The 14,500-nt window shown below is 28.5% G+C and overlaps 2 protein-coding genes across 2 annotated transcripts; both read right to left on the bottom strand.

Annotated features, from left to right (window-relative positions):
* Positions 1 to 344: 344 nt before the first annotated feature.
* On the bottom strand, positions 345 to 6,879 carry LOC145834735 (protein LSM12 homolog B-like). Its single transcript, XM_082942239.1, has 5 exons — positions 6,687 to 6,879; positions 4,518 to 4,663; positions 3,184 to 3,293; positions 2,277 to 2,412; positions 345 to 663 (listed from the first exon to the last, which is right to left on the bottom strand). Exons 1-5 carry the CDS (start codon positions 6,838 to 6,840, stop codon positions 619 to 621), a joined length of 591 nt encoding a protein of 196 aa, XP_082798365.1. The 5' UTR covers positions 6,841 to 6,879; the 3' UTR covers positions 345 to 618.
* Positions 6,880 to 8,665: 1,786 nt separating this feature from the next.
* Positions 8,666 to 10,070, bottom strand: LOC145834734 (protein MAK16 homolog B-like). Its single transcript, XM_082942238.1, has one exon. It carries the CDS (start codon positions 10,054 to 10,056, stop codon positions 9,250 to 9,252), a length of 807 nt encoding a protein of 268 aa, XP_082798364.1. The 5' UTR covers positions 10,057 to 10,070; the 3' UTR covers positions 8,666 to 9,249.
* Between the last annotated feature and the right edge of the window lie 4,430 nt (positions 10,071 to 14,500).

Raw genomic sequence — 14,500 nt, 5'->3', positions numbered from 1 at the left:
ACCAAACTGGCCTGAGTGGAATAATAGAAAGATGAAAATTACGAGCCTGAAATTCAACAAATTTCTTGTAAATTTTAAATTGAATAATTAAAAAAAAAAAATTTGACATTTTTATTTGATAAAACTTGAAAAACAGCCGGAGATTATTTAAAAAAATAAACAACTATTTTAAGTTTGTTAAAAAACAGCAAGCAAGATTGGGCCAACCTGAGTTTTTAAATAACCTTAAGAGTTCCAGACCAGAGGTTTTTCTAAAATACTAAACTAGCCTGATAGAGTAGCAACCTTATTATAAGCTACATTCTAACAACTATTCAACAAACATAACACTCTCTTTAACAGCCTAAAGTATTTATTTTCATCACGAAAAAAACAAAAAAAAAGGAAAGAGGAGAAATTGACTATTTGAAGGCTGGCGTCCTTACAGAGCCAGTATCATAAATCCACAGGGCTGCAAACCAGAGCGACTCTCGCAATAGGGGAAACCACCCTTGAGTTTGCAGCCCTGCGCGTAAAGTGAAATATGGCGGGAAAAGTTTAAGGGGGCTGTTACAGGGTGTGCGTGGGTCGCGCAAGAGGGGAAGTTTTTCTAAAAAAGTCACGTGAGCCAAGTGGGTACTACGACGACGGCTTGCTCGCTTTTTCTTCGTAAAATCTTGCGACCTGTGTGGGATAAATTAAAATTTTATTTATTTTAATAAATTGATATATTGATTGTTCAGAATAAATTTTTGTGATCGATTTATTAAGGTTTCGATGATGTGAGATTAGATTCAATGCAGTTATAAGAAGAGTAACCTGTCAACTAGGTACGCACTTGCTAGGTACGAACTGCCATTGTGGTACGTAGTTTTAGCCGAAAAACGCTATGTTAAAAATGCATTTTTTATTTGTTTTGAATTAAAAAAAAAACAGTAATCAGGGTTGCCAAAATTTTTTGGAAAACTTTCTCCAGGTTTTTAAAATTTCATTCAGGTTTTTAAATTACACCTTTAGGGTCTATTTTTAGTTTAAAATTTTGTTAAAGGTAAAAAACTGTTTAAATAGTATAATGACATTGAAAAGATATGTTAAAGCTTCTTTAAATGTGTTTTTTAATATACTTTTTTTTGATGATGACAAAAATACTTATCTTTACGATACATTTTTTGAGTCAAATCGAAATTTTAGTACTTAAAATGTAAAAGTTGTTTAAATTTCAAGGTTTTTCCAAGTTTTATAGTGATTTTTGTTCAAAATTCCAGGTTTTTTTTTCAAATTTCTCAAATTCCAGGTTTTTCCAGGTTTGTTTAGCCTAAATTGTCAAATTCCAGGTTTTTCCAGGATTCCAGGTTTTTTGGCAACGCTGAGTAATACAAAAGCATTATATTTCATAATAAGTTTTACTGTATTAAATTAAATAATTTAAAATTAAGGGAACCACAAAATAATTTATGAATTTATACTGTATATCAATACGATATTTAAAACAAAAATGTTACAGTCTATTTATTTAAAGAAAATAATGAACAGTGAAATTAACGTTTACATACCCAATAATGGTAACATAAATGTAAAAAGCATATAAAAAAGCGATGTTAATGAAAATAAAGTTGCGCATATGAGATTTATTTAGAACTAGATGCTTTTGAAAACATTTCTGTTAGTGTAGCTTGTCTTAAGGTTTAGCAGAAATTTTTGTTGCTTTTTATTAATTTTAGAACTCTAAACTAGCGTTTTAGAATAAACGCAACTAAATAAAAGCATTATCAATTTTTCATAAATATTTATTAGTTTGAAATTACTAATTACATAATTATGTGTAATATGCAAATTTTTAAGGTACAAGGAAATACAAGATAGAATGAAAAAAATTGTGGGTTAAATATAAACTACATACCTGAATAAATACTTATATATAATTCATAAATTAAATTAAGTTTAAGCTTTAAATAAATATGTTTTGTTTTAATGATGAAAGTTTTTGTTTTTGGGGATTTTGCTTTCATTTGTAAACTTTGGTGGCTTTTAACATGCTTGTATTGGGCTTAATTTAACTAATTAAATACTAAAACTTCCTAGGTACGCACTTTTGTGCAGTGTTCAAAGTGCGTACCTAGTTGGCAGGTTACTGTAATTATGAATATGTTTAAAATATCTCTAAATTGTTTGAAAAAATAAAATATTAATCTTCAGGGTGTACAATTAAATGTTACATTTACAGAAACGAAATTAAAGTTGCACCAAACACACTTTTTAGTCATCTGTACAAGTAAACAATTCAAGATAAAACTAACAATGTCGCAAATTCTCTTTAAGTTCTTGTTGTTTTCCCTCGCCTCGCAGCTGATGTTGTCTTTTTTGTATGGCTTTTTGATGGTGACCGCGTTCATCACCACTATGCTGTCCCCTCGCACCCTCGTCTCATCGTACCTGCAACGTTTTATCATTATCAGTTTATCAACACGTGATTTTAAAATTGACACAACGTTAAGGGTACCAGAGGTAGCTCTAACTTTTCACGTGAAATATGTTATCTCTTGTTCATGAGCAGGACAAAATATCGTTTCATACCTAAAACTTTAACTTTTAAGCAAAATCAGAATATTCTGGTAACACCTGGCGGCCTCGTCGTACCCTAAAGTTTTATGGATATGGTTTCCATGATAGATAAAAATAGTTTAATTTCAGGTTTTTTAATGTTTTAGAGCAATTTTCGTTTAAAATTACAGGTTTTTTTTTACAAATATACTAATTCCAGGTTTTTGTTGTGGCTAAATTGTCAAACTCCAGGTTTTTTGGCAACCCTAGCATAACAAGAATTTAAATCAAAATTACGCGTAAAAGAATTTTGTAGTTATAAAATATTAATTTAGTTTATTAGTTGTTTTAAAAAACGCTGTACTATTATATTAATTCTTTTGTATCCCTTCTTGATACGTAATAATACTTTTGATTACTTACTAGCAACTACCACTAGATGGTTTATTTAGGAATACGTTATAAAGTTAAATAAAATTCTATATAAACAACCTAGCTTTAAAATAAAATTTTAATGATAATACAAACTGTGCTTTTGCAAACTTTACAAACTTGATTCAAATTCAATAGAGTTTAATTAATTGAACTACAAAACATCAAATAAACAATATTATAACGTTTCTCAAACTGTCCTTATTGTCATATTAACATCAAGTAACTGACATTTTCTTCAAGTAGAAGTAGAGCTCGATGCCGCCCTTCGTCACTCCCTGCTTCACGCACTCCGCCAGCTGGTTCCTCATCTCCTCCGCCTGCCTCACCCGCTTGTCCGTCTGTTCGAATATCTTGTGTGGAAAAAATACGTTGTTGTGATAATAAGCAACTGAAACTGGTGTTCTTTATTTACAAACGGCTTCAGAATATTATATTCGGGGTTACTATTAGTTTTTCAAAAACATTTTTAGTAGAAAAATAGTTTAAAGTTAAGTTTAAGATAAAAAACTGTGATAGATAGTAAATAAACATTGAAAAGATACTGTATAGCTACTTTAAATATGTTTTTTAATAAAAAAAATTTGATGATAACAAAAAATTTTTATTTAAATAATATATTTTTTGAGTCAAATCGAAATTTTACTACTGAAAATGTGAAAATTCCAGGTTTTTCTAGGTAAAGTGGCAAGCTTGTATGTTGTGCTTTTCGATCTGAAACCTTTTCCACCCGTTCAAATGCTTGTGCAAAAAAAATTAGTTCTTTGTTTTCAAGAAATATTTATTAGTATTAAGGATAAAAAAGTTAGTGCTTATTTTAATAGATTTATTTTACACATGGTTTTAGATTTTATATTGTGCTTTTGTATTGAAAAGCTTTGAACATTTATTACAATCATAAACTGTTGCATAAGAAAAGTAATAGATTTTTAAGTACATTTTACTTAAAATAGCCGCAATACTAGGATATAACTACATCACTAATAAAATCATTATCTTTTAAATTGAAATCATTAGTTTTTTTACATCTCTTATAATTAAGAGTAGATCAAGTTTTATTCAGGGTGGTTTTTGAGAAATTTCCTCCAGGTTTTCTGAATTTCTTCCAGGTTTTTAAAAATACACGTTTTTAGGTCTAATTTTAGTTTTAAAGTTAAGTTTAAGATAAAAACTGTGTTAAACAGTAAAACAATACTAAAAAGATACTGTGAAGCTACTTTTAATGTGTTTTCTATTAAAATTTTTTTTGATAATGACTAAAACTTTTATCTATATGGTAAAATTTTCGTCTCAAGCCAAAATTTTACTACTTTACATGAAAAGTAGTTTGAAATTCCAGGTTTTTCCGGATTTTTTTCAAGTTTTTCCTTAAAATTCCAGGTTTTTTTAGCCTAAAATGTTCCACGACTTTCAAGGTTTAGTGGCCACCCTGTTTATTAAATAATCAAACTTTTTGTATACTTAAAAAATGTTTAAAAGTTTCAACAGCTACAACTCTGAATTGAAAAATATTTATAGTTGTATTGATTACCAGTGGTAAATTCAATTTTTTTTAATCGACCTACCACGAACGACATGTCGAGGCTTTTTCTTTTGTCTTTTGTTTTCTGCGGTTTTCCTTCCGCTTTCTTTATTAAGTTGGCCTGTCCCACGTACCCGACATTCACCACCTGCAGCATCGGTTTGTCCTTCTTGCTTTTTTGTGGCATTTCTGGTAATATTTTGAACGTTAAAATTGAATGATCCTGTTTAACGAACAACTCGAGGTAAAATTAATACAGATATTTCAATGCACAATTTCCGCAGTAAATAAAAAACTAGCTGTTCATGGTACCACAATAAGAAAAGCAAACTTATGTTGGTAAGTAAATTACAAATTCATAGTTATAAAAACGTGGTGCAACAAATATTATATACAACAGGCATACATATTAAAAACAAACTTAATAAGGTTGTATATTTATTTAAAATATGTTATAATCTTCTAATTATACTTATTTCAGGGTATTTATTAAAACTAAAAAGAAAAAGAAGAAAAGGTCCAGTTAATTTTTCAAAATAAACTTAATCTATCAGAAGATAATAACTGTTTTAGATTTTTTTTATTTCAGCTTATTATCATTATTTTTTGTTGAGAAAATTTTAAAACTTGTTTAACTTAGTCAAGTTACAATTGAATACAATATTTTCATTAGAAATTACTTAAAGATCAGTTGAAGACCCCTAAATTTATACTTTGCACTGACTTTTAAGAGTAAGTGAACCCTTGATTCATGCTACTGTTCATACTCATCTTACACCTACTTTAAATAGCAGTCAACCAGTTAATACTAATGTACTTTTTATAATTTTCAACTACAATTTTTTTATTTAAGCTAGCATAGGACACATTTTGAGAAAATTTCATATAGTGCAAGAATTTAGTGGTCACAGAAAATGTAATTTTCGAGAACTCTTAACCATGAATTGCATCCCATTTTGGCAACCCTGCCTGTAATTTCAAATCAGCACAAAATTAAAAAATATACTAACTAGCAGCTTACATACTGCTTTGTTCTTTCAATATTGAAAATATACACTTTCAATATATATACATAAACTTTAATATTAAATGGCATAATATACACAACTATTTTATCTAAATTAAAAAACAAGCTAGCTATGTATATTTTAAACATTATTTTTATCACAAACAACTTTGTTTACTAAATAATACAGCAACATAAGAACGTTCATTTTATTTCAGACTAACTGAAAACAAACAGTTTATAATTTTGATTGAATCGAATATTGAAATAAGTGAGCACTGAATCAAGCTAAAAAAAATACTTTTACAAACTGAGAGGCAAGCACCTTGGATGCCGTTTTATAAATTATGATAACAAATTCTTATCAGACTGAGCACTAACAGATATTATTACCTCCTGGTAAAATAACAAACATTTCCATCAAATTAATTATTTCAAATTAAGTAATTATTTATCAATTGGTTTAATATACACAACTATTTCGTCTATATAAACGAGAATGAGCAGCCAAGATTGTGTTTAAAAAAACCATATAAAACAAAAACATGTTCATTACTAACAAATTTATAAAAACTACTATTTAGCAGCTTGTATACCGTTTTGCTTCATTCTTGAAATATTTTAAATAAATGCACAGTTTTAACATCATAAAAACAACCAGAGTGACCCAAAAACTAGCTTAAGGTATTCTAAACTGGCCGGAGTTTATGGGAAAATAATTAATTTTTTCAAACTAACCGAGAACTAAAAGCTTATAAACTGTGTCTTAAACTTGTAAGAAAACTCCCATGGCAAGTTAAATACCATTTTGATTTAAAAAAAATCCTTAAACAACGACAAATATGTTTAATAATGAATAATTTTAAACTAACTGAAACGAGCTTGCATACTGCACTTTTAATTTTAACAAAGTTTTTTAAATGACCGAATCCTGCTTAAAGTTTTAGAAATCGTCATTATAAAACAACTAACATGCTTGATAACTAATAACTTTAAACTAAAGAAAAGCTTGGATACTGTATTAAAAACCATAAAATTATTCATAAAACAAATAGTTAACCAACCTAATAAACTTCACAAACTAACTGAGTACAAGCAATTTTAATTTTAAGAAAACTATTTGAATAGGCTAAACACTGCTTCAAATTTCAGAAAACATACTTGAGAAAAAGCATAACTACGTTGTTAAAAACAAATTAAACTGACTGAGGACGAGCAGCTTGGTGCTCTTGTCGAAGCTGACCACCTCTCCGGTCACGTGACCCGTGGTCTTCCTCATCACCTCGTCCACCATGTCGCACTCCACGTGCGCTCCCGGCTCGAAGTAGTCGTTGTTGCTCAGCACGTCTATCTTCGACATTTTTGGCGGGAAGTACAAAATGGTCGAATACAAAAAAGGTTATCTGTGGCGAACAAACAGAGTTAATTTCGTTGATTTCGTTGTACAATTGTTGTTTCAAAGTTTGATTTATAAAGCTTTTTGCGCATGTTAATTAAGTACCAAATGTCAACTATGAACAGGTTGATTTATTAGCTATAGAGTATATTTTTAAGGTTTGTTGTACTAAAAAGTTATTTGTGCTGGCTAATAAAAAGTACTAAAAAACTTAGTAGTATTAATTAAACATTTAAGTATAAAAAAAATATGGAGTAAGAAAAAACTTTAAACTTTATTTAAGTGTTCAATAAATTCTTATCTTATATTCGTACTGAGCATTTTCAATGAGTTAAAAGCTTATATTTATATATAACTGTACTAAAAAAAGTTTCATTTGCAAAAACTTCTTATACATATATCATTACATAGTAATATGTTTTTTAAACTAAATATTTGATCATGAAAATCTTTTATCAATAACTCGGTTATACAACTGTCGCTTTTTTATGAGCAGCATTAAATAAAAATGTAATGTATGTATTTACAAGACATAAAAAAAATCAAAAAAATTTTACTTAGTGCAATGATATGATTGTAAAAACTTTGAATAAACTTCAGAGGTCTACTAAAGAATTTATGTTTTGTAATGAATGCATTAATATTCGTTCACAACACTAAAAATTTAAGTAAAAAACATTATATATAATTGTAGCTTTGAGCAGTAAATATGTAAAAAACAGTGTAGATAATATTACCATTTTAAATCCATAACGTCATTAAGAGAAACTATTTTATTTTATAATTTCTAACTAACTATACATCAACACATACATCTTGAACAAACATCTTAATTAATTGTTTTAAATATTGTGTCCTAGAAATTACTTCATACAACAAAGTGAAACTTAATTTTTAAAGGTTGGTAAATAAAGCTTTATCTAAAGCTAAGTTTAGAGATAGACAGAAGCTTAAAAGAGAATGTGCATAGCAACGTGGAGTTTTTAAAATAGTTACTTCAAACCGAAAAGTTCAAATAAAACTATGATTTTTATTCACAAAATGAGTCGGTCGAAGCCACTTTCACCAGGAACGGAACTTCCAGATCGTTGGCGAGCATGGAAGCCGCTTTCAACACCGCCGACATGAGCTCCCTCACAAAGCTGAACTGAGGGCATGCAACATTACTTTCCATTTTCTCCTGTAGGGATGCAAACTGGCTGCCGTTCAAAAGGTGCTTGTAGGACATCAAAGTCTCATTGCTCAAGTCCTTGTCATTAACGGAAGTCAAAATCAGCATCAGGTTCCAGTAGACGAGAGTTCTCATTAAATTGCGCTTTTCAGCGGCGTTGAGCAGCCAGGCGACGTTGGTGAGTTGGTAAATTTGCTTCAAAATCAAAGAGTTTATTTTGAATTTTTTCGAAACGACGGACTCGTACACCAATAAAGACTTGCTGAGGATGCAAACGAGAACAAGGCGCTTGAAGCAGACCGTTTCGGAGGGAGAAAGGTCTCGAAAGGTTTTCTCGTTCAGACCGCACAGCACGTCTAGCAGGTCGCGGCTGCTATGCATCGCCTTAACGCAGCACATCAGGTTCCTGTGGACTTTTTCGTAGTCAAAGTCCTTGTGCAGGAACTGTGTGGAATTGAGGCATTGGTAGCAATGGAGGTCGGCGACCCACTTCGCTTTCAGTTGGTCTTCGTCCATTTGAAGTATGGTTATAAATATCTCTTTGAGTTCTAAAATTTATTTGTTAAAGCTTTTTAAAACACAAAATGTTCTCGATGTTGGAAATCTATTTGAAATTTATTTAATTTTTAAAACATTGGTGTGAAAAACTTAAAAAAGTTACAAATGTGAAGATACAAAGAATTTTAAAACTATTTTTCTCAAAGCATCAACATTCAGTACTTTCTAATTTCCTAAACGATCAAGTAATAAATACTATAAACTTTCAACTAAATAGATATTTAAGTTGTGATCAACCCAGTAACAATTAATATACAGAGTTAAAGTTTGGTCTAAAATATTCACTTTTTGTACAAAAATTTTAACTTTTTAAGATTATTTATCACTAAAATTACTCTCTATCAAAAAAAACTTTTTAGTTGCAACTGTAAAAGATTTAACTTAAACATATAAGCAACTATATCACAAACAAGACTAATATAATCGTATAATAATATTTATTTTCTCGTATAAAATAATTCAACTAAAACACCATTTACTAAATCTTATTGCGCAGTAAAATAAAATGTAAATTTTTAAAATCTAGTTAAAAATAAAAATATTTAACATACCAAACTTATTTTGTTTTAAAAAATCATTATAAAATGTTCTAGTGGTCACAATATTACTAACGCAACAGCAAATTGTCTAAAAACACTCTCAAATCAGTTCTCCTGGACCTGCTTGACCTTCTTGTTGCTCGGACCCTGCTCCTCGTCTTCATACTCCAACTGCACCTTCGCCCTCTTCTTGGAAGCAACTTCCACATCATCCTCATCGTCAGTTTCAGCAATGGACATTTCCTCAATGTCCGACAGCTCGTCATCCGTCTCTTCAAAGTCCGACACAAACTCTCTCTCCTCCTCGCTCTCACTCTCTTCTTCGGGCTCGAGCACGTGCTTCTCAAACACCTTCTGCGGGTAGTTGTAGATGTCGGCGTACGTTCCCTCCTTCATCCGCTCCAGCAGCTCCTTCTCAATCTTCTGGTCTAAATTAGCCGCCTCTAGCGCCTTCCTCTCCTTGCGCTCTTCAATCTGGTCCTTCTTGCGGTTGACCGTCACCAGCTTCTTCTGCCGTTTCAACGTGAGCTTCCTCGCCCTGATCAGGTACTGGTAGATCTTGGTGTACCTCTGCTTGTTCTTGTGCCTCAAAAAGTACGGCCAGTATATCAGCTCCTCGTCTATCTTCTGCAGCGCCTGGTTGTAGTTTCTCGGCAGCTTCACCTTCTCCCACATCCTCTTTGGCGTGTGCGCCCGCTCAATGGTCTTCATGTACAGGTAGCACACGCCCTTCTCCTCCCTCACCGTGGCGTACTGGCTGTTGGCCAGCGGGCATGAGTTCCTGTTGCACAGTCCGGTGACGTTGTACTCGTTCCTGCAGAAGCGCTGGGTCTTGCTGGTGCGGGTCTTGACCTTGTACGAGCAGTTCTTGGTGTTACCAATCATGCTCCATAATACATCGTCGTGCTGCATTTTTCAGTGTTAAATTATTTAATTCTGAAAACAAATAATATTTAGTTATAACTATCAATTTTATGAGGTTTGTATCTGTTAAATTATTTTAATTCCAAAATTTTCATTTGTCCAACTAATGATATTTTTCAGGTTATTTTGATAAATAGAACATATAAAGACTTTGTTTGTGAAGGTTTTACTGAAATAAGCTAGATTAAATTGTGTAAAATTTATTAAAAAATATTACTTGTTATTAAAAATTAAGCTTTAATGTCCACGTCTAATAGAATTTTAAACAATCATACACTTAATTTGTTTAATTTACACAACTTGTAGGTTATGACTAGTAATTTAAAAATTATGGAATAAAAAATTATACACATTATCATCCAAACAATTAGGATGATTATTAAATTTAATTATGTTAATATTAATGTTTATATATATTTATTTACTGCTAAAACAATTGTTCTCAAAAATCTTACGGAGAAAAATATTGTTTACATAAGTTATTCGAAAATAAAAGTTAAATGTGATTTATATAAGCTGAAAAACTCTAAATTTACATTAATTTTTCTCAGATTTGTAAACAATTAGTCAAATACAATGACTAGTTATTCTTAAAGCATTACTATTTTATTCTGATTTACAGCTACTCATTGTACTTGTAAATTCTTTATTTACAAGAAAAAAAAATTCGAACACATACTGTATGAAATTTTTAAGTTTATTTGGAAAGAAATTAAAATCATCAACTATTTTAATAATATATAATTTTATTTCCAACTAGGTATACATGAATGTTGAAACAATTTTAAAAAATTTAAAATTCAATTACAAAAAAAATGTCAGGAATTTAAAAGTAAATTATAAGTTAACTTTAAGTTAACTCACTTCAAATTAATTCAATCTATTATATAAGCTGTGAACTGTAAAACCCTTTACCTCTTAAGACTTATTTACTTTATACATTTGTTAAAAAATCATAAGTCTAGTTTGAATATGAAAAAAAAATATTTTTTATTTTGAGATTTTGTCTTTGTTTTGTTGGTATATTGTTTAAAAACTTTCCACATCTTATCATCAATCTTTTAAATCTAATTGTAAAAAAAAAATTATCATTTGACTAATACAAAATAGCAACAAATGTAAATAAAACTATCTGTTACATACTTATTGTATTTACTTTTTAGATAAAGTTATATTTGTAGCAAAATGAGATATAATAAAAATTGTTATAATTGCATTTGTACAGAAAGAATCTGTGAAAAAGCAAGTTTGTAGATAAAAAATAATAGAATTATACTACAAAAAGGCTAACAATTTTCAAAATAAATGTAAGACAAAAACAACAATAATTTTAACTAAAATCAAAAACTATATAAAAATAAATATCTTATTGTTGAACTTTTTACAACTCTCCTGTGTTAACTTTTCAGTGTAAAGCATAAATATTTCCTAGTTCTAAAATAAAGCTTATAAACTTAAAAGATATTTATGTACTACTTATAAAATAAATATAATTGCACCTAAAAAATTTGTACATGTAAAAGCTTAATAATTTTGAAATAATAATTTCAGTTTTACAATAGGAACAAAATAAAAGCATATATATATGTATATTAAATTCATACTTTGAACTTTTATTAACGTTTTGTAGCATGTGTTAATATTTCCTTTCAATTAACTTCTTACAATAATTTAATTTACTTAAAATAAATGTGTATTACAAGGCTGCACTTTAAAAGAACTGGTTTTCTGGAATACAAAAATAGTTAATACTTGTAACAAATAGCTTTAAAAAAAATCAGATGTTGATAAATTTTTGGTTTCAACATTTAACATCTTAGTTTATCTATTGCATAATTTTATAACTTCGGAATTTTTAAAACTTTAGTAGATACCAATTTCTTTTGCAAACCATTGATTTTTAACAACACATTTACTATGCTTAATTAATTTTTTATCAAAAGTGGCCCTTTTAAAGTGTGCAATATAGCAGGGTTGCCACAATTTGAGGCAAAATAGCTAGCCTAGGTTACGTCAAGCTAATTTGAGTTTGCCTGACTTAGTAAAAACTCAAGGCTGATAGTTGTTTAAATAAAATAGTTAATATGAGCCAACAACTAAAAAAAGCTCACTTTTTATTAACAGGGTTGCCAAATTTATTGGCAAATTTTCTCCAAGTTTTAAAAATTTCTTCCAGGTTTTTTAAACTACATGTTTTAGGGTCTTATTTTAGTTTAATGTTAAGCTTAAAGTAAAAAACTGTGTTAAATAGTAAAATGACATTGACAAGATATCTTTAAGCTTCTATAAATGTTTTTTTAATAAAAAATTTTTCTGGTGATAACAAAAAATGTTATCTATTTGATAAATGTTTTGTATCAAATCAAAATTTTACTAGTTAACATGTAAAAATTGTTTAAAATTCCAGGTTTTTCAGGTCTTTCAATGATTTTTGTTCAAAATTCCGGGTATTTTAGTCATTTTTGCTCAAAATTCCAGGTTTCTTTTCCAAAATTTCTCAAATTCCAGGTTTTTTTTAGCCTTAATTGTCAAATTCCAGGTTTTCCAAGGATTCCAGGTTCTTTGGCAACCCTGTTATTAAGTTTAAATACCCAAAGATACATATTTTATAACAATAGGACTTATAAAACAAAATGATACATTTTAAGTTAAACACAGCATTAAAACAAAAATATCCCAAACTGGCCTGAGTTTTGCAAAAAAAAAAGAATGAAAAACCTGGAGTATTTTATTCAAAACCAGCCTTATTTATTTTTAGCCTATGACAAATATGGTAGTTGCAATATTAACCAAACTAATGAGTATTTTAACAAGCATTCTTCTGAATCATGTACATTTTAATTTATAAATCTAGTACAGATTTTTAAACAGCTGATTGTGATTAATAAATTGATCAAACGACTTTCATGCTGAAAAAAATAGATAATACTTAATCATAATAATATTAAAACTATTTTGTGTCAATTAATAGTCTTTTGAGAAACTTACAATGTAATAACTTTACTTCTAAAAATACTAATGAACACTTGGAAAAAAGATCAAAAACTATGAAACCATTATAAATTGTTAAATATTTATGTATTTGTTTGTAAATATATATATAATTTTATGTTTTAGATGTAGTAAGAAATTCAACTGAAAATCAATAAAAATTTGTAAAAAGGCTAAAAGTAGTAAAGTTTTAAACAACTTAGGTTACATAAAACTTGTGTTAGTTTAAGGGTAAAGAAGGAAAGAAACAAGTTACTCTTTATAGATTTTTAAAATTCAAAATAGTTTTTTGAGATTTAGTTGGTTAAAGTGTGAGACTACAATAGGTTCCTTATGTGAGAAGATATATGATAGATGTTTTGTGGCAAGTCAAATTTTTACTATTAACATTTAAAATATTTAAAATTCCAGGTTTTTTCCAGATTTTTAGTGATTTTAGTTTAAAATTCAAGGGTTTTCCAGCTTTTTCCAAAGTTTCTCAAATTCCAGGTTTTTTCAGGTTCCCTGGCAACCCTGCGTCATGTGTTTTAAAATTTATATTTGCTTAATGCAACTAGTTTTTGATATTTATCAGCTCAAAAATTACTTACAATTCTTCATATTTTTGTCAATAAATGGCTAGCAAAAACTAGAGAAAAAATACTTATTTACAGTTACACACCTTTTAAAATAACAAAAATTCAAAATCTTCAAGTTTGTACAAGATTTAAACTCATCAGATCTATAAAATAAAAACATATAAAATATAAAATGTTTATATTGATAAAATGAATCAGAATATGATCACAAGAAATATACTCAAAAAAAAACATAACTATTTAATATAGCCATATGTATTTAATTTAGAAATTAGTTTCAACCATATCTATAAAATAATAAAAATTGGATGAAAAAAATAAAAATGTTCATGTAGATTATGATTGAATAACAAGATTATGATTGAGAAACTTAACAAAAACTATAAGTAAAGAAAAACAACAACAACTCAAAATAATTGTAATTCAAAATGTTGGAATTTGAATTGTCAGAATTTGAATGCTTGTGCACCTAATATTTACAATTATTTTTACCATTATTCTCGTGCTAATGAAAAATAAGTTAGGTTGTTTTATAATAAATAAATCTGTACAATAATTTTTATTTCAAAAACTGTTATTTTTTGAGAAAAAATTTAACAAGCTGCTAAGTATTACTTGCAACAGCTTAGTAAATACAAGAATTTTATTTTACTTATATTTAGCTTTCTTATTATATGTAATAAAGGCAATAAAAGTATAAGGATGTTAGGACTTTTGATCTAAAATATACCTTTAAATTAGTTCTTAAATCACCATTAAATTTTATAATGAATAGCATAAACTTAAGAATGATTTATAAGTGTTGTACTTAAAAAAATATTTTATATTTTAATGTAAATTTTACAACTATCAGATAGAAATAG

This window comes from Thalia democratica, chromosome 4 (assembly GCF_965202585.1).
Source record: "Thalia democratica chromosome 4, ktThaDemo2.hap1.1, whole genome shotgun sequence".
In the NCBI taxonomy this organism is placed as follows: domain Eukaryota; kingdom Metazoa; phylum Chordata; class Thaliacea; order Salpida; family Salpidae; genus Thalia; species Thalia democratica.
The sequence above is the reverse complement of the archived record's forward strand: the minus strand, read 5'-3'. Positions and strand labels throughout refer to the sequence as shown.